Below are 18,182 nucleotides of genomic sequence, written 5' to 3' on the forward strand. Positions count from 1 at the left end.
GGCGGCAGAGGCCAGCGTGCGCTCCAGCGCCGCGGGCTCCCTGGGAAGGGGCGCGGCTCCAGGCAGCAGCTCTGGAGGCGCAGGGGGAAAGCAGCGGGATCAGCACCCTGTGCTCCCGGCCCCACCTGGCCCGGGGCCCCACTGGCCAGCAGAGACCCTGGGCACCCCTTGGGGCCAGCGGCAGCTGGGGACGCCCCAGCGAGGGCTCCAGGGCTGAGGTCTGGCACTGCCACGGCCTCCACGTGGCTGCCCCACTAGGCCATGAGGGTCGGCGCTGGCCACACAAAGACCCGCCTCCGGAGCATGGCGTGAAGCGACCTCCGTGGGACGCGCGCCGATCACCGGGCCCAAGCGCCTGCTTCCGCCAGCGAGGGGGAGACGGGGCGTCACCCGCTGCGCGGCCTCCGCCTCGGCCGACGAGATGAAAAGGTGCTAGAATAAGCACCGGGACACTCGAGGGAGCAAAGGTCGTTGTTCCAGAAGAAATGAACCCCAGCAACACTGGCAGTGAGGAGCTTTCACGTCGCACGGGACACGTCCGTGTTTCTGAAAGTCTCTACCGCAAGCAAGTCGGGACACAGACGACGTGGGCGTCCCGAGGCGGCGGCTGGGGTGGCGGCAGCCAGACACAGGGCCACAGGCTCCCAAGAGACCCGGGGTGCCACCCCCGGCCAGGGCCTGCTCCGGCGACGGGCGGCGAGACGTGGGCACTGGGGGAGGGAAACGCAGGGCGGAGCAGGGACTCACCTGGTAGGTGTCCCACAGGCGCACGGTGCAGCGGAGGGGCAGCTCCCTCATCAGCAGGTTGTTCATCCAGCGGAAGGCGAACTGCAGGTAGCGCACCTCGTGCTGGTCCAGGTGCCGGTGCACGTGCTCTGCGGGACAGACAGCACAGGCCCGGCCGTCAGGAGCGCCCTCGGGGCCCGAGAACACCCCTCCCACCCAGGGACCCCCAGCAACGCCCCGGGGGGCACAGACGGCACCATCTTCACAGACCAGGAGCTTGAAGGCTGCACATCCTCCAGGGAGACAGACGGCCTGCTGGGGCCCGCGCCCAGCCCCTCCCGCCATCTGCAGGTCTCCATCAGAGCCTTCCAGGTAGGGGCTGAGGAACTGGTCTATGCAGCTCCCAGAACACACTGCCCTGCCAGCCACACGCCCGCACGTGGCTCCCAGAGGCCGGGACAGGCTCCGCCCAGCCACTTACCTGCCTTCCTCTACCTGACCGGGACATTAACGCGTGCGCTTCTTAAATAAACTACACAAAGTGTCGCTACACGAAGGACCCCCCTTGCGCAAGCGGAGGGTCCCTGCAGGCAGGCGGCCGGGCACAACCGGGCCACCGGCCCCCTTGGAAGCGCGCCCTGGAGACCGGCCTCAGCCGGGTCCCGCCTGCAGCAAGGGGCGCGGCGGCCTCGACACGGCGGGCCTGGCGGGCGGCCGTCCAGTCTTGGTCCCTGCCAGGACCCTGCAGTTCGAGTATCGCGCACCTGCAAACCGGCTATTCGGGAAATGACTAGTTACAGAAAAGGCTTTTCACACATAAAAAGGAAGACCCAGCCTCGTGGACACGCAGCCCACGCTGGGACAAGCAGGCAGGCGGGACGGCGCCCCGCACGGAGCATGGCCTCGGGGAGCCTCCCGGGACGGCGGCCGGCCCCCGGCTCCTGTCCGGCCAGCCACGAGGACATGGTCCCCACATGGGGCAGCATCAGCGCCCGGCCCAGGGCTTGCCAAGTTGCCAGCACTGGCCGCAGGCCCCACGGACAGCAGCCGGTGGGAGGAAAAACGTTACTGGCTTGGAGTCAGAGTGCTGAACAGGTCACCGCACTACTGGGGTCCACTCACACCCGCTCCCCGTCCTTCCGCACAGTGGCAGTGACTGGGTGAGCTAAGAGGAGCAGGCAAGCGGACGGAATGGGGAACGGAACACGTATGTCTGGGACACCTGCCAGCGACGGGGGCGCCCAGCAGCGACAGGCACCTCTGCTCTTGGGTGGAGGGGGACCCGCCTGAGCACGGCCGGCAGGGGCTGGGTGCAGTGGGGTACAGGAGGGGGCAAGCTCCCCTGACCCCCAAATGTGGACAGAGGCGACCCCCAGCTCAGGCCTGGCCAGAGAAGATGAGGCAGCCAGAGTGACACGGCCAGCGCCCCGCCGGCTGCCCGCTAGCCCCTCCCCCACGCCTGTGGACTCAGGACGGCCCCGCCCCGCCTCCTCCCGCCCTCTGGGACGCGCCTGCATCTCTGGGGCCAGCACCCTGGGCACAGCCACGCTCCCTCCACTGAGGGAGCCCGTGCGGGAGCACACGGGGCCCAGCCACAGCTCCCGTGGGGAGACTGTCGGGGCTCTGCAGCCGCAGGGCCGGGGTGAAGGGGGCAGCTACGGGAAGGACCTGTGACTGGGAGGGACTCTGGCCTTGAGCCTCGGTGTGTCTGCCACCTCTGAGCGCCCCAGCGCCCAGCCGGTCTTCAGCCCAGAGCAGCGGCCTGGGGTCCGGAGGGAGTGACAGGCAGGACCGCGTCCACCGGCGGGTGAGCCCGGGCTGAGGCAGCGTGTGGGCTGGGCGGGGCCCCGGGCCAGAGCTCATGGGCAGCCCCGCGCCGGGCGCCCCTCGTGGGAACACCTCCTAGAACAAGGTAGGCCCGCGGGGTGGCCCTCGGCGGGAGGCAATGAGGAGTGGGGGTGAGCGCCGCCAGCTCTCCGACCACCTCCCAGCCCAGCGCCTGGCGGGCACCGCGCCCAGCACGTTGAAGACGAGCTACTCAACTCCAGGCGTCCCTTCCAGCTCATACCCACGGAGCTGCGGCAGCTGCGAGCAGACGTGCTCTCACTGATAAGGTAGCTTGCTTAGCAATATTTTTGGTTTTGAAATTTCCATTTCACTGGAAGGCGCGCCCGGATGATGGACGAGCCGGCAGGTGTAATTACCGTCATCTCTCAGGCTGCCACGGCGTCTGTGCTCACGCACACGGGCTGGGCGGCGCCTCACAGGAAGCCCCGCAGGCGGGCAGGCCCCTCAGGGCGGGTGCTCAGCCCGGATGCCGCAGGGACGTCCTGTCACCTCGACTGAGGTTGACAATGAGCCACGCAGCCGCGTGTCCCAGGACGCAGTGAGCAGGGGGGCCTGTACCCACAGACCCGGCGGAGGGACACTCAGCGCGATGCCGGGCTGGGCACCGCTGGGGCCGCCCGCCCAGAGGCACAGCTGCTCCACACAGACACCGCAGTGGGAGCGAGGGCCCTCCCTGGCCCGCGCAGACGGGACACGCAGGCCTGCGCCGGGCAGGGCCAAGTGGCTCTGACGAGGGAAGGCCTCAATTCCTGCATCAGAGCACAATCAAACAGCACAAGAGCCCACGAGCCCGTGAACACCTGCCCCCAGAGGTCCCTGGCTGGGCCCACCCACTTGTCTGCTCCCAAGGAGGGGCAGGGCCAAGCTGCCCCATGGCTGGAGGCCCCAACCCTGTGTGCAGAGGGCAGGACAAGCAGGAAGAAGGAGCAGATGCGGGGCAGGGCAGGGCTGGACCACGCTGGGTGGCCACGCGTGCAGGAAGCAGAGAAGGGGAGAAGACACGCGAGCCTTTGGCCATGGGGAGGCCAGCCCCGGGCCAGGGTCCAGAGTGCACAGGGGTGGGGGCCGGTGCCCACTCGCTGCCGCCAGACGCAGGCCAGCGGGCACGGGCAGAGGCCACGCAGGGCCACACGCCAGGGCAGGGGTGCCCTAGCCAGGGCTGCGGCAGGCATGGGCGACAGCGACAGCAGACGCGACGGCACCCCCATGTCTCCAGCGCGGGCAGGGGGCGCTGGCAGTGACACATCCTAGAACACAAGCTCCCGGAGCGACACGGAAGCGCGGCCACGGAGAACCAGACAGCCCCAGGCGCGTCCCTGCGAGGGAGCTGCATCCCCTCTCCCGGATCAAAGGGAGCAGTAGGCACAGTGCCAGCGTCCCGGGCGCCCAGGCCTCCAGGGGCACCAACTGCTCTGGGCCACTGGCTCGGCCCGGCCAAGGCTACGGCAGGTCACCGCAGGTCAAGCCCGAGTCACTGCCCCGCCCAAGAGCTTCCTCCTGTCCTGTCCCCCTGCGTCCCGTCGCAAGAACACACCGCGCCGCGGTCTCCCGCGAGAACCTGTCCCCGCGTCACCCTTGGTTCTTCGCATGTTACGGCCCTTTCTCCCGCAGCTACACGCGGCGTTGTCTCTGATTACGGTTTGCAGCACCTCGACGACGCGCCTGGTCTTGTTCCGGCTCCCGGATCTGTGGGCTCCCTGCTTCCACGCACTGTGGGGAACGAGCCAGGACTTCCTCTCCGCGTCCTCTGCAGCGCCAACTGCCCGCCGAGGCCGTCGGATGGCCGGCAGCTCGCCGACCCCGCCGGCGACTCTGCTGTCTCCGTCTTGCATCCCGAAAAGCTTCTACTGCTGCGCCCCCGGTTCAGGATCTCTCCTGCTCCAGGCCCCGCACGCTGCACCCCAACACTGGCCCCGGTGGCCCTTAGAGCTCTGCAGCTCCCCGCCCAGGGCCGGCCTGGGCCATGCCCACTCCCCCACCTTTGGATTCTAAATTTTGGGAACGTCTCCCTGTGGGATAAACGTGGTGTTTCACATTCCTGTAAACGAGTTGGAACATTTTACGGGACACAGTTAAGCAGTCTGGGACTCCTTTAATCCTTGTGGGTCTTGCTTTGAGGCATGGATGACACTTCACGTGGGGTCAGTGCGCCCCACTACTGCAGCAGAACCCTCTGCGCTCCCTCCTGGATGCTCAGGCGGAATGGCTCCACTCAGGCTCTGGGAGCAGACCCGCTGCCTGGTCCCACGAGTGCTGCGGGCCTCACGGGGTGGCCGCCCCTCCCCCATCCCAAGACCCCAGTGATCCCGGGGGTCCCCACACCGCCTTCTCCCCGCCCTCAGCCCAGCCACCTGGGTCTCCCCAAACCAGCTCAGCAAAACTTCCAGGGCCCTCCTGTGCACGCCCTCAGGGACGCCCCAGCATGAGGTGGGCAGTAGGGGGTTCGTGCCGGCCCCTCAGCCCTGCGCCCCCACGCCGCCGCGCAGGCTTGCCCTGCTGCTCGCGGTCTCCATCCCCAGGAGGCCCCCAGCAGCGAGGGCGTCAGGGGGCGGTGGGCAGAGCCACCCACAGGCACTGCACGGGCCTGACTCCCTCGAGTCCGGGAAGGAGAAGGGCCCGTGGGCTCCCTCTGGCCTGCACGCCGCTCCCTGCTGCTGCGTGACCACAGACGAGCACCAGCCACGTCCCAGTCTCAGGCCCAAAGGGCCAGGCAGGACGCAGCAGGGCCCTCCCCTCGGGGCTTCCCCGGCTGCAATTAAGGCCACGGTTCGTCCAAAGGCTCAACCCAGGAAGAAGCCGCTTCCAAGGGCTTCCAGTGCCGGCCGCACTCACACCCCTCAGATAGGGGGCTGAGGCCGGCCCCGGCGTGGAGGCTGGAGGGCCCAGGCCCACGCCCCCGGGCCCTCTGTGGCAGCTCATGCTGGGCCAGCTGCAGGTTGGGAGGGTTTGGGGGGGGCCCAGGGGCCCGTGAGGTGCGAGCATCGGCCTCCCCAAGCGTCTGCCTAGGCAGGAGGCGCGGACACCCCCCGATCCATCCTGTCGCACAGAGTGGGCTACAGGCCAGGCAGACCCCGGACCAGCTCCTTTCAGGCAGGGGCGGAGGCGAAGGGCCAGCTCCTAGCTGCGGGCACACGGGTGCCCAGGAACCGCTGCCAGCCTTCTGTCAACAGCCGCGCCCCAAATGTGTAACAAACTGGAAGCATCCCCCTCCCTGATGCTCTGAGGACAAAGGATTAGGATGAAAGCATCTGAGTTCTGGCCCTGCCGTGGCCCTCCCGGGGCCGGGCACCGGGCGCGCGGGTGGGGGCGGGGGTGGGGCTAAGGAGGAGAGCGTCGAGGGTCGGCAGGAGGATGGACAGGGCCGCGCGTGAGTGCGTGGACAGCGGCAAGGAGAGAAGCCGCCGCGACAGGCAGCCTGAGGCCGGGCAGAGCGCTCTGGGGAGTGATCTCCAAGCCAGACCTGAGGCCTTGATTCAAAACCCACCCGCCGCGCCTCTGCCGGCAAGCCGCTTTCTCTGGAGCCTCCGCCACACCTCGTCGGCTACCCTCGGGTTGGCAGTAAACCCAAACAACACTCGAGAATGGAGTCACCGAGGCCGTCGCGGGAGGAAGCGTGTGACCCGGTGGGGAGCCCGCCCCCCATCATGCGCCAGGCCCCTCCTGGGAAAAGCACAGCGTGCGGGTGGCAGGGACGCTGAGGGGGAGCCCCGCGGCGGGGCCCGAGCGGCTGGCAGGGCGCCCACACGGCCCGGCCACGTCACTGCCGGCGCCGCTGCAGACGTGCTCGCGGCGGGGCTGGGAGGGTCCCTGGCTGGCTGGCCCGCCCCGGCCGTGCTGATTTATTCTCTGCACTCGACAGCTAACCTCGTAGCAGCAATAAAAATATTTTCACTTGGGTGGTAATAAAGCGGAATCTAGTTTACCGGCTGTAACTGAATTCGACTTTGAAAGAATAAGTCAATTTTAACCTTACAATGGAGTCAAGGCAGCTTTCAGAGAAATTTCATTAAAACCACATTTAACCTAAATTAAGCAGCACCGGAAGGGGCGCGTGCAGGCAGTGCCCAGGTGCCCTGGGGCGCGGGGTGCTCTGCAGGGGCACAGTGCAGGCCCAGGGGCGGGGGGTGCCAGTGATGCCGCCATGCAGGGACCGGGTGGCCCTCCACGGCCCAAGGCCCGGTGGCCCACAGGGCCACTCTGGCAGTGCTACTGGCTGCGAGCCGAGTGCTACCCGGGCCCCAAGGGAGTGGAGAGGGCCCCACCTAGCTGCAGGCAGCATGTGCTGCCACCCATTAGCCCCACCATCCCTGGCAGGTAGGGGGACCCTCGCAGGCCAGGCTCGGCCCACACCCCCGGCGCCTCCCCCATCAGGGTCAGCCCAACTCGGGTTCTGGCATGTCCAGTTACAGTCCACAGCCTCCTCCCCCGGCGAGGGGCAGACCCACACGTTCGTGCCCTCGGCTAGGCTGCTGGACCCATCCGGCCCCAGGAGCTGCCCACGGCGCTCCCAGCCCAGGGCCGCAGCCCCGAGGCCCCACCACGTCACAGCCAGCCCCCTCCAGCCCCTCCAGCCCCTCCAGCCCCTCCCGGTCTCTTGTTTCCACTCCGGCTGGGTCTGACTCATGAGCCTGTCCGCCAACTGATTCTGATGATCAGGTTTTTTTTAATTCCAAGCGTCCTATCCGTTCATTTTTGAAATCTTTTGTGCACAGATACACTGTTCCCTCTTCCCTGCAGACATTTTAACTTATTTTTATTATTGCTCTGACATCACAGGGATAATTACCGAAGCGCAGCATCTCGAGGGCCTGTGTCTGCTTGACCCCGCCGCAGGCGTCCGGCCTCGACTGCCCAAGTGCACGCGGGGCCGTCCGTGTGAAGAAAGGGCCTTCTGACAGAAGCTCGCTCCTCGAGCACTCCGAGGGCCCCGGGAGTGAGGCCCGCCCAGCCCAGGTCCAAGGCCACAGGCCCTGCCCGCGCGCCCCAGCTCTCTCTGGCTCGTCCTTTCTGGGCTGGCAGCTGCCTTTGGTGCTGGGCGCATCCCCGGGTCCAGCACCCGCCTCAAAGGCGGCTCAGGGAGCTCTGGTTTCTTGTGAGCAGCTCCATGTTTCCCAGCGCCGTCCTGTCTCCTGCCTTCCTCACGCCTCTTTCCTCCTGTCCCCACTGCTCCCGCTCCTTCGTGGCTGGCTTTAAAAGCTCACACGCGGGTCCTTCAGGCACCCCCCTTGGCCCTCCAGCCTGCAGGCCCAAGTTGCTCCTCCTCTCATCTTCTCACTCCAAACCCTGGCTCCCGTCTCCAGCTCTCACCCCACGGAAGTGCTGCAGCCTCTGCCCGGAGCACAGGGCAGTTCTGGGGCAGTGCCCGGCCAGCTCAGAGCACTGTCTCACGTGCCATCTCCCCACATGGGCGCCCTGCCCGGCCAGCCCAGCATCTTCCTGCCTCCACGTGGTCCCATCGGCGCAGCAGGCCCAGGGGCCCAGAGGGCCGCGGCACAGCCCACACAGGAGCTCTCGCTCAGCACGCCCCTGAGGAGCCCCAGCCAGCCCCTCGCGAGGGAAGGAGCCGTGGGAATGGGTCACCTGGCGCCTGCCCGCATGTCCCTGGTGCTCGCAGCACCTCACCCCAGTCAGGCCCACAAGCCCAAACGTCTCCATCAAAGCCGTGAAGGCACGTCCCCTCACCAAGGCGCACGAGCCTCTCTGGAAAGCGCTGCCCTTCCCCTGAAGTACAGAATAAGCAATTTTTTCTTCTTAGCACATCCTGCTTCCCTAGAACATTTACAGTCCCGCAAGGATGCAGGCCCATGAGTTCTTCCTGCGGGAGGTGACTCGAGGGAGGGGGCTCCAGGGCGGAAGCCGTGGACATTCCTGCCCGGGGCGCGGGGGGCGGCCGGGAGCCCGCACTCTGGCCACACGCCCTGCGGGGGAGCCGGGCACGCGTGTGTTCAGGGCGGCTCGCAGTCGCGCAAGGTCTCGTTAGAAGAACAGTCACCAACGGGCTGCACAGTTTAACCCGCTACGAGGAAGGTTCTCTGTGGTGAGGAACTGACCCTTTCACCCTTTCGACAGAACAGCGGGGCAGAAACGCCCTCCTCAGAAGCCGCACTGGAAATAGAAACGTGATTTACGGAGCAGCACGGGCGGCGGCCTTCCTTGCGCGGCTGCGGCTGCGGCTGCGGCTGCTGCTCTTTTAAACAATCAGCCAGCAAATCCGCAATGTGCTTCCTTCTCGGCCGCAGCCCTGGGGAAAATCAATTCCAGCATTTCCCAAACTGCAGCGCTGGAACAAATGAACACTAAGCACAACTTCTACCCTCCACGAAAATATAAAATATGCCTTCTAAGGGGCACAAGAGAGAAAGAAGACGGCGCTCGGAAAGTGTAATTCGCATCCACTGCAAGCCGTATTTCAAAGAGCTAAATGAGACTGGGGAACAGTCGTGAAACTGCTGGAGGGAAAAAACCCAACATCAGAAACAGATCTCACCGCAAAGTTAACAATAAATGTTCATAAAGGCAGTTACATAAGCAAAAACCACTATTTTGAATAGACAGCTTGAAAAACGGCTAAATATAATCCCGAAGCAAATAAAGCATTATTGGAAGCGCAGAGTGAAGCTTCATACTGTGGAAACCGGGTGAGAAGCAGGAGACACCCTCGGAGCCAGGCCCCAACAGCCACGAAACAGTTTCTGATTCGCGTGGCTCCCCGTCACCCGTCCTCCGCCAGCCCCCACCACGCACGTGGACAGGCGCGGTGGGGGTAGGCAGCAGGGGCAGCACGGGGCGCAGGGGGCGCCCGGGGCAGGCGGCGTCCCCTGGAGCCAGCCCAGCGCGCAGGCTCAGGGATGCCAGGCCCCAGCTCCGCCTCTCCCTGCTGCCTGCCGAGCCGCACCCACTTTCCGAGCGGCTCTGGGCTGGTCTCCGTTCACCGGCCGTTACGGATGGAGGCGGAAGTCTTCCCGGCCCCCCTCAAACAGGAAAGCACACCCTGAAGTCACCGAGCACCCGCTGCCATTCTCCTGTCATGAAGACGTTAATTCGAGACTGGCATGGATGTCAGTGCTCCACGGAGAAGCCACGCCGGCACCGGGCAGCAGGACGGCCACAGAGGCAGGAGGAGAGGGCCAGAGGTCAGCAAGCGGCTGCCCAGATCACGGCCGTCCCTGGCTGACAGGAGCGCCCACCCACATTGGGGGCATCATGAGTGCAGAAGGCCCCACTGTGGACAGAGAGCGCCTGCCCGCATTAGCCGGGCACACCCCGGTCCCACCCTGTCCCCTCACCCCTGCCCACGGGAGAGGGCGCCCGCAGCTGGCTTACCATCGATCCGGCTCACAAGCTCTTCTAGCATCTTCACCTTCATCTGAATCCCGGGTTGGGCAAAGGTGTAGTTGTCCTAGAGAAAACAGAACATGCGTCAGATGCCCGCGTCCAGCGCAGGGCAAGTGAACTGCGGCGAGTGAACAGCCCGACGGCAGGACGCAGCTGAGCGTGGCAGGCCACCGGGGGCACACGGCACTGCAGGACGCTCACGCTGGCTCCTGACTGAGCTGCGTCCAGCTGCGCAGCTCCACAGAGCGGAGGACGGAGAATAAACCGGAGAGCGGCTGCGGCCTTACGGAGGGACCCTGCAGGTTGCTTATTGAAGTTCGATCCTTACAAACTTCAGAGCCGCTGCAAGTGCATCTCCGCCTCTGGGACACCCTTGGGCTGCAGGAGCAACCGCAGGGGAGGAGCCCCGGGCTGGGCCAGCCAGGCTGGCCGGGAGCCGATGGCTGTGCAAACAGCCAGCTGCAGGACTAGGGGGCAACACTCCCCAGTCCTGGGCTCTGCCTCCACATGGGGGTCAGTGAGCCCACCCCAGAATATCCTCTCCCCCAAGACACTCACCCCTGGAAAGTAACTCTGCTCCCACCTCTCAGCCAGCTGAGCCCCAGAAGGACCCCAGGAAGGCTGTTCTCTCCAGGAAACCTGCTCCCCGGGGAAGGCTGCTCCCCAGGGAAATTTACCCCCAGGAATAATTGCTCCCTTGGGGAAGGCTGCTCCCCAAAAACTGCTTTTCACACCCCCAGACAGGCAGCCGTACAAAGACTCCCCCCGGGGAGACCGACCACCCCGGCTCTGCGTGTAAGGGTGGGTGGGCAGGAGTAATCCCGCGCTCCGCCAGCCAGTTTATTTGGCTCTCACGCCGAGAAAGGACTTCAAGCTTTTCATTTAGAAGAAATAAAAGTTATTCTTTGGTCTCCATCTGCCCCTATTTTGTTTTATTTCTCAATTTGCTCAAATCCCAGGTAGGGATGATGGGTTTTCTCAGAAACTCAAACAATGAGAAAACAATGACATCTCAGCACCGCAAAAAAAAAGGCCCAAATGACTGTCAGGTGTGACCTTGGCGTCTGGACAGAGGCTCGGGAAGCGGAGACGGCCTCCGACCCGCTGCAGGGGCCTGGCGGCCAGGGAGCCGCGAAGGGCACCCAAGGACACGGCCGCTCGCGGGCTGGGGAGAAGGTGGAGCAGCCGTGCTGGGCCCTCCCGGGCGGCACCTGACCCCACCTGAGTCCGCCCAAGTGAGCACACGCCCCACGCCCCGCCCAGCAGCAGCGCCAGCAGCACCGGCCCCTTCACGACAAGGAGACGTCCCTGTTCTCTCAAAGCGGGTTTGATCTTGGGGTTCTGAAGACCGGACCGCACGGCCAGGGTGTGGGGGCCGGGGACACGGCCGCAGGACCTGTCTTGCTGAGGGGTCCGTCTTGGCCAAACAACATCAAAGCAGCGCCTTGGGGCTGGCCTCCGCGCCACGCCGACCTCCCACGCCACAAGCTGCGCCTCCTCTGCTCTTAGGAGGCAAGTCGGATCCATTTCTCAAAGGCGCAGACAGAGGAGAACTGAGAACAGAGCGTCACCGGCTTGGCCGTGGCCCAGAGCACCCCTGCGAGCGCCCGCAGCCCGAGGACTCAGGACCAGCCTGCACCGGGGCCGCAGAGCCACCCTCACCTGCCCCGGCCCGGCCAGCACCCCCTCCCCCCGACACAGCTTTCTTCTGCTGCGGCCTAACCCCCGCCGCCGGCGTGACTCGGAGCCCTTCCTGCCACAAGGGTCTGACAGATGCCCGTCTCCTCCAGCCCTGCCGGCCCCCAGGGCACAGGGCCACAGCCCTGCCCCGGCCTGGGCCTCCTGGCCACACAGAGGACCCAGGCCTCGGAGGCCCCTGCCACAGTCGCGCCCAGTCTCGTGCGGTAACACCCGAAGGCAGAGCACCGAGGCCTGGGCGGGCCCAGACACGGCCCCGAGCAGAGGGGCGGGAGGGGGCGCTGCTCCGGGCAGGGGGCATGCCCTCAGCTGGCGAACGGGCGCTGATCTTCGGGAGGTCTCTGGCCCTGCCTCACTGATAGCTGAGCCACTCCACAACAGGGTTCATGCCGCACCCCGCTTTCCCTCGGGGAGTCTGGGTCTGGTGCGCACTCGGCAGAGAGAGCTCATATAAACAGCGCTGGCCACAGCCCCTGCCAGCTCCCGGGGACACTTCACCCACACCCCACAACTCTACTCTGGGGGGACACTTGACACACCCCACGACTCCGCTCAGGGGGCACTTCACGTGCACCCCACGACTCCACTCCAGGGGCTGGGCGCCGGGGCGGGGCTTGCCTGCGCCTTCTGCCTCTGGACCCCCATGAGGTGAGCCAGGGTGTGAAAACAGCTAGAAAAGCTCAGCCCTGGAAATCACTCAACCTGGGTGGTCCTAGGGTCCCCCGACACAGACAGGAGAAAACAGGGCCCTTCTGGCCACACCAGGACAGTCTGGCCGTGAGGCCAGTGTCCTCACAGGGGCGGGAGGCGCACACCAGGCCATCTGGGACCCTGGGCCGGAGGGGACGGGGACTGGCCCTGGCCCGGCACAGAGGCCGAGGCGGCGGAGCGGGGGCCCCCGGGGGACAGTGCACACCCAGCTGCCCGCGGCAGGTGCAGAAGGCCGCAGGCAAAGGAAGGCCCCGTGGCTCGCGGGGCAGCGACCAAGCAGGAGGCCGGAGGCCGTCCTGGCGGTCCTGGAGGGAAGGGCCGAGCAGAGAAGAACCTCGGGTGGGACGGGTGACGTCAGCCTCCACGGCGAGGGCTGCGCTTCGAGGAGCGCCGGGGCTGCAGAGGCACAGCGGAGCCGACAGACGAGGGACGCAGGCCCTCCCGGGCTGCCCGCGGCCCCGTCAGCAGCCGCGTCCCTGGGCCCCAGCGCAGGCCTTTCGTTTGCTCCCACCGGCCCGCCCGCGACGGCTCCGGCCAGCTCCGCGGAGTCCTGATCGCGTCGCCCAGCACGTCAGCTGTCCCTCGAGCTCAGCGCGAAGCCCGCGCTGCAGCGTCCTCCTCACGTCCTGGGGGAGGGAGAAGGACGGGGCCAAGGGCCACTGGCACGAGCCGGGCTGGGGGTCGTGAGTCAGGCTGGCTCCAGGCTCCTGCCCGCCAGGGTCGCGGTTCTGGTCTGGAGAAGGGGCGAGGGCAGCTCCGTCAGAAGCAACTGGGCCGTGCCAGTGGGAGGCCTGCGAGTGCGAGCCTGGGGGGGGGGGGGGGTGCGGGGCGGGGACAATAAGCCAAAGGGAAGCGAACAAGGAGACTTTCTCCAAAGCTCTGGGGGAAGACACAGCTGTGACGGCTCCAAGGGCTCCCGCACGTGTTTACCTGCGGAGCCCACAGAACGACCACGCAGCCAACGGAAGCACGCGCTCCAGCAGCAGCAGCAGCAGCGAGGGGCCGCCGACCGGCCAGCGGGGCTCACCACACTGAGGGCGGGAGCAGCGTGTGTCTGCCCGAGGGGCGAGGGGCGCAGCCGGCCCCTGCACCACCTGCTCAGCCCTTCTGTAACCCAAACCTCTTTGAAAAACAAGGCCCTGGGCCTCCCCGGTGGTGCAGTGGTTGAGCGCTGGGCTGCAAAGCTGCCTGAAGCCTCGGCAGTGCCGGTTCAATCCCCGGCCACCGGAGGAGGGTCCCACACGGCGCGCAGACCTCTCCTGCCGCCCGCTGCTCCCCTCAGCAGTGTCCTTCGGTCCTTCTGCCTGCTCTGCTCCCCGCTCTGGCTCTGGTGGATTCTCTCACCCTCCCGCGCTTCTGACTGTACCCAGTGCTTGTGTAAATAGATAAATAAATGTTTAAAAAAAAAAAGAAAGAAAATCAAGGCCCTTTGATTAAAAAGCACTTGATTCATCTGGGAAAAGTTAAGAAAAAAAGGAGAAAATAAGAAAAGCTGAAAACGAAAGTAATAAACGACAGCCCAGCTCGCAGCCACGGAAGCGATGGCTCCGGGGACGCCGCCCCCCACACACGTGGACGCACCGCGAGGGCCGGAGCGCCTCAAGCAGGACGCGGACAGAGAAACGCGGAGAGACAGGAAAGACGCACCCGAAGGGTGCGGGGCACGGGGTCTGGGGCGGAGCCAAGGGCAGCGAGGCTGCTCCCCGCAGAAGACCGCGCAGACGCGACCCCAGCCCAAGGCTCGGCGCCTCTGGGCCCGGGACCCCACCGCGGAGCAGGCGCCGCTAGGCTACGAGGAGACGCTGGCAGTTTGTCCCCTTGGCAGACGGGAGACACCCACGGCAACCGCAGGCAGCAGAGACGGCATGGGGGGCTCGGGTGCGCCCCAACACGGAGGGCGCCCCACTCTTCAAGGCCACGCGGGACTCCCAGGAGAGACCAGGCAGGCCGCGGGGACGCCAGGAGAGGGGCTGGCTGCCGCGCCGGGGGCACACAGCGGAAGGGCAGGCGGCGGCGCGGACGCGCAGCAAACGGGGCAAACCTGGAGCCCCCCCCCCCCCACCGCAGCAGCTGAACTCCGCCCGCTCTGAAGACCGCAGGGCGAAGGCACAACGCCGGCTGGGACCACCGCAGCCAGGGCCGCCGCAGCTGGGGACCGGGACAGGCCAGAAACACGCGCGCCTCTGGTTTTCGGAAAAGCAGACAAGCGACCTGTTCTGGAACGAGAGCCGCTTGCCAGCAGCCGTCCGGCGCTCAGCGCTGCGAGCCGGCCGCGCCGCACACAGACGCCGCCACGCCGGGCCCGGGGCCGCACGGGAGGCCAGGCGCGGAGCCTCAAGCGCGAGACGCGGAGACCACGGCGCCCGAGGGGCGGGGGAGGAACGTCAAAAAACTGCACCACAAGAGGGAAAAAAATAAATCAGTTTCATCACAACCAAATGTTTCTGCGCGTGGGAAGACACTGCTCAGCGGGCGGCAAGTCGCGAGCGCGAGGGAGGCGTTTCACCGGCACAAGTCCCGGCAGAGGCCTGCGGTCGGAGCCGCGGGCAGGGAACCGGAATGGCCACCCACGGGCACCGCGGCAGCGTCAGACAGCCCCGGCCGGGCCATGGCACGCAGCAGGAGCCGGGGAGACCCCGCTCGGGCGCAAGGGCACCGCGGCGGGAGGCCTGGCAACCTCGGCGCCGCCGCGCGGACCGTGGGCGGCCGGAGGGAGTGGACGGCTTGCCCAGGCAGGACGTGGCTTGTACTTGCCACGCCACGGTAAAGTGAACGTTTCTGATTTTCCTTTTAAATCGCTTGCGCTGCATGGCTCACTGGCGATGACTGCGGCGGCCGGACCTAACACTCTCGCCCGCACAATCAGCTCTCCACGGCGTCGCCAGGGGCCTCGAGTCCACCAACTGGCAGTGCGATGGCTGCGCCCAAGAGCCCGCCAGGCACAGCATGGCGCAGGGGGCGGGGGCCCGGCCGCTGCCTCCTTCCCCACCCAGCCGCGGGCCTGCTCTGCAGCCGGCAGTGAGGGTCACGCTGCCCTTGGAGGGGACAGGGACAGGGTGAGCTTGTCCCGCTGCCCCGCCGGCAGTCCCCGCTCTTCCACCCACGCGCAGGTGGGAGAGGACCACGCGGGGCTCACACCCAGCCTCCGGCCCCCAGCCTCGCTGCGGGCTGCGGGCGGCCTGGCCGGCGGGCCTTCCAGAACAGGACCCTCCCCGCGCGCCACGGGCCGCTCGCTCCACCGGCCTCCCAGCCTCTCCCAGGCCGCTGACGTGCTCCATGGGAAGGGCCTCCCGCATCCGGCATGTGACGCCACCAGCAGCTCTCAGAGCTGAGTGATCCTTCCCCGGGGACAGGGAATGCAAATGACTGATTGTGAAGGCAGCGGCTCTCCCCCCCAACAGGCTGTCCTCTTAGGTAATGAACCCAAGAGTAATAGCCTGACTGCAGGGCAGGCGCATGCGAGCCGAGGCCCCGGCCTGCGTTGCTAGTGAGACCGGAGCCCGGCAGAGGCACAGGAATCCCCCCCCCCACCACCGTAAAAGCCGAAGAGGCCCCCGCAGCCCTAGTCTCTGGCTGCGACCTTCCTAGTGCCCTCGAGGAAAAAGCCCCCTCCCCATGCTGAGGCCCGCGCGGGCCTGCTCGGCCAAGATGCCTGACCCGGCTCGCCCGCCCGCTGGCGCCAGGCCGGGCAGGGCCCCCCGCGGGCAGCGCAGGAGGGCTCAGAGCGCAAACTCGGGGACAGAGACCAGCGCTGACGGGAAGAGGGAGGGAGAAGCGAGCACCCCGCAAACTGAACTTCCAGATCCGCGTCCACGGGAAGGAGCCCAGAAAGGCAGCCAGGGCAGCTCCGCCAAGCTGGACGGACACACAGGAACTGGGCCGTGGCCTCCTCGCTCAGGGTCACCCCGCGGGGGCGTCCTCCCGCCCCCACTGCCCCTGCCTCCAGGCAGGCCTCCGCGCCCTCCCACTTCCCAGCACTTGCCTGCCGAGCGCGAGCAAGTCCACGCGGGGAGGAGGCCGCGAGAGGAGGCCGCGCGGGGAGGAGGGGGCGAGAGGAGGCGGCCGCTGCCAGCCAGCCTCCCACTCGGGTGCTGCAGCCCCCGGACTTCCAGTCTTGCCCTCACTCTGAAACGCCCTCACCCTCCCTCCAGATACCCACAGCTTCCGTCCGGCGCCACCTCGCGGCCCGGGAAGCGCCGGGAAGGCGGCTGGGAGTGCGCCGGAGCCGGGCCTCTCGAGGACACGCGAGGTGAGCCCGTGAGCTGGGAGCTGCTGCTCGACCCCAAACAAGCGCCCCTCGGCCAGGACGTGAGCACTAGGCAGCGTCCTTCCCTCCGGGCAGCTGGGAAATGGACAGGACCGTCAGCTGCGGCGGAGGAAAACCACCGAGGCAGGTGCTGCCGATAACACCCGAGCGCCAAAGCCAACATCTGAGCCGGGGGTAACATCCCCCACCGCACAGGCGCAGGCTTGCCCGTCGCTCCCGGGAGCAGAGGCCACCCGCCGCACGTGGGCACGGACACCGTGAAGACCCACAGGGGTTGGCGCTCAAGCCACCCGCCCGACACGCCCAGGTGCCTGACGTCCACGGGCAGAGACAGGCACGGGCCGGACGCACGCAGAGCGCAGGCCGGGGGAGCTGAGCGACAGAGTGTGCGACGCTGACTGCGAGAAGCCCAGGGAGCCCCCCACATGGCCCCAGCACCCACGGCTGGGGGTGAAGGGGAGGCCATCGTGAGCGTGTCAGCTCCTGGACGGCCGCCGGGGCCCCGTGTGCAGACACACCCCCGCCGTGTCAGGACGGCCCCCGGCACAGCAAACCCGGCTGGGGCCAGCGCACACAGGAGTTGGCCCCGTCGGGGCACGCGGTGATCCCGCGTGACCGCAGGCGCCGTGGTCGGAGAAACGGCATTTGCAACCCCCAGTTTCACGTCATGGTTCAATCTTTCTTCCAAGAGACTGAAGAGTCTTAAGATTTGGGTAAAACAATAAACACGGGACAGTCAAGAACGCCAGGGGCAGGGTGAGCTGAGCTGGGCCCGCACACGCCCGCGGCGGCACACGTCCCTGCGACACCCCGGGGGGCCCCCAGCCACGCAGCCCGCCGGGCCTTGCCCAACGAGCCTTCCACACAACCAGCTCGGCTCATTGTTCGGGCTGAACCTCAGCGCCTCCCTCCTGAGGCCACGCCCTGTGAAGCCCGCGGCGGACGCCCACCGGCGAGGGCCAGAATGAGCCAGGCCCGCGGGGCCGCAGGACGCGCCCACACGGAGCCCACTCGGGCTGCCGCCCTCTCCCGGGCCCGCTTCGGCCCACACCAGGCAGGCCTCCTCCTGGCGCTTCCCGCTGGCACCAGGCACGCTGTGTCCAGCAGGGGAGCCCACAGATGAGGCGCAGCCCTGAATCGGACGCCCTGGAGGGGCAGGTTCCCGCACGTCTCAGCCTCGGCTGCCAGCACCACACCACCGGGTCCCGCCCCGGACCGGGGGCAGCGTGCCGGGGGAAAGGCGTGGGGGGGGGGGACAGACAGCAACTGCAGACACCCGCCCCGGCCCCGCGCCGGCCCTCGCAGGCCCCGACTGCGCCCAGGAGGCTGCGCGCTCACACGGCGCCGGCGCCCTGTCCACACGCGCCCCGGGGGCCCGGCCCACGCGGGCGCTCACCTGGATGCCGTCCAGCAGCCTGCTCATGCACCAGAACGTGTCGGCCTCCACGTTGCGCAGCACCTCCGCGGGCACGCGGGAGACGTCGGCAGCGTCCACGTCGTCGTCCTCTGCGCCGGCGGGGAAGAGACAGCACAGTTAGCATGAGGGACAGTCAGGGCGCCCGCGCCGCCTTCCTGCTCTCCCGGGGTGACACGGGTC

General features: G+C 67.2%; 1 protein-coding gene across 8 annotated transcripts in view; it reads right to left on the reverse strand.

Moving 5' to 3' along the window:
* TBC1D22A (TBC1 domain family member 22A) overlaps positions 1-18,182 on the reverse strand; it is a gene marked incomplete at its 5' end in the record, with an annotated part of 97,805 nt that overhangs the window by 17,775 nt on the left and 61,848 nt on the right. For 7 of the 8 annotated variants that reach the window (XM_084254508.1, XM_084254502.1, XM_084254506.1 and 4 more), the window contains 3 exons: positions 748-875; positions 9,898-9,973; positions 17,982-18,091. In XM_084254508.1, coding sequence (XP_084110634.1) covers positions 748-875; positions 9,898-9,973; positions 17,982-18,091 — 314 coding nt within the window. The remainder of the gene's footprint in view (positions 1-747; positions 876-9,897; positions 9,974-17,981; positions 18,092-18,182) is intronic. The other variant, XM_084254507.1, reaches the window with a different exon arrangement.

Source organism: Talpa europaea (assembly GCF_964194135.1).
Source record: "Talpa europaea genome assembly, chromosome: 15".
In the NCBI taxonomy this organism is placed as follows: Eukaryota; Metazoa; Chordata; class Mammalia; order Eulipotyphla; family Talpidae; genus Talpa; species Talpa europaea.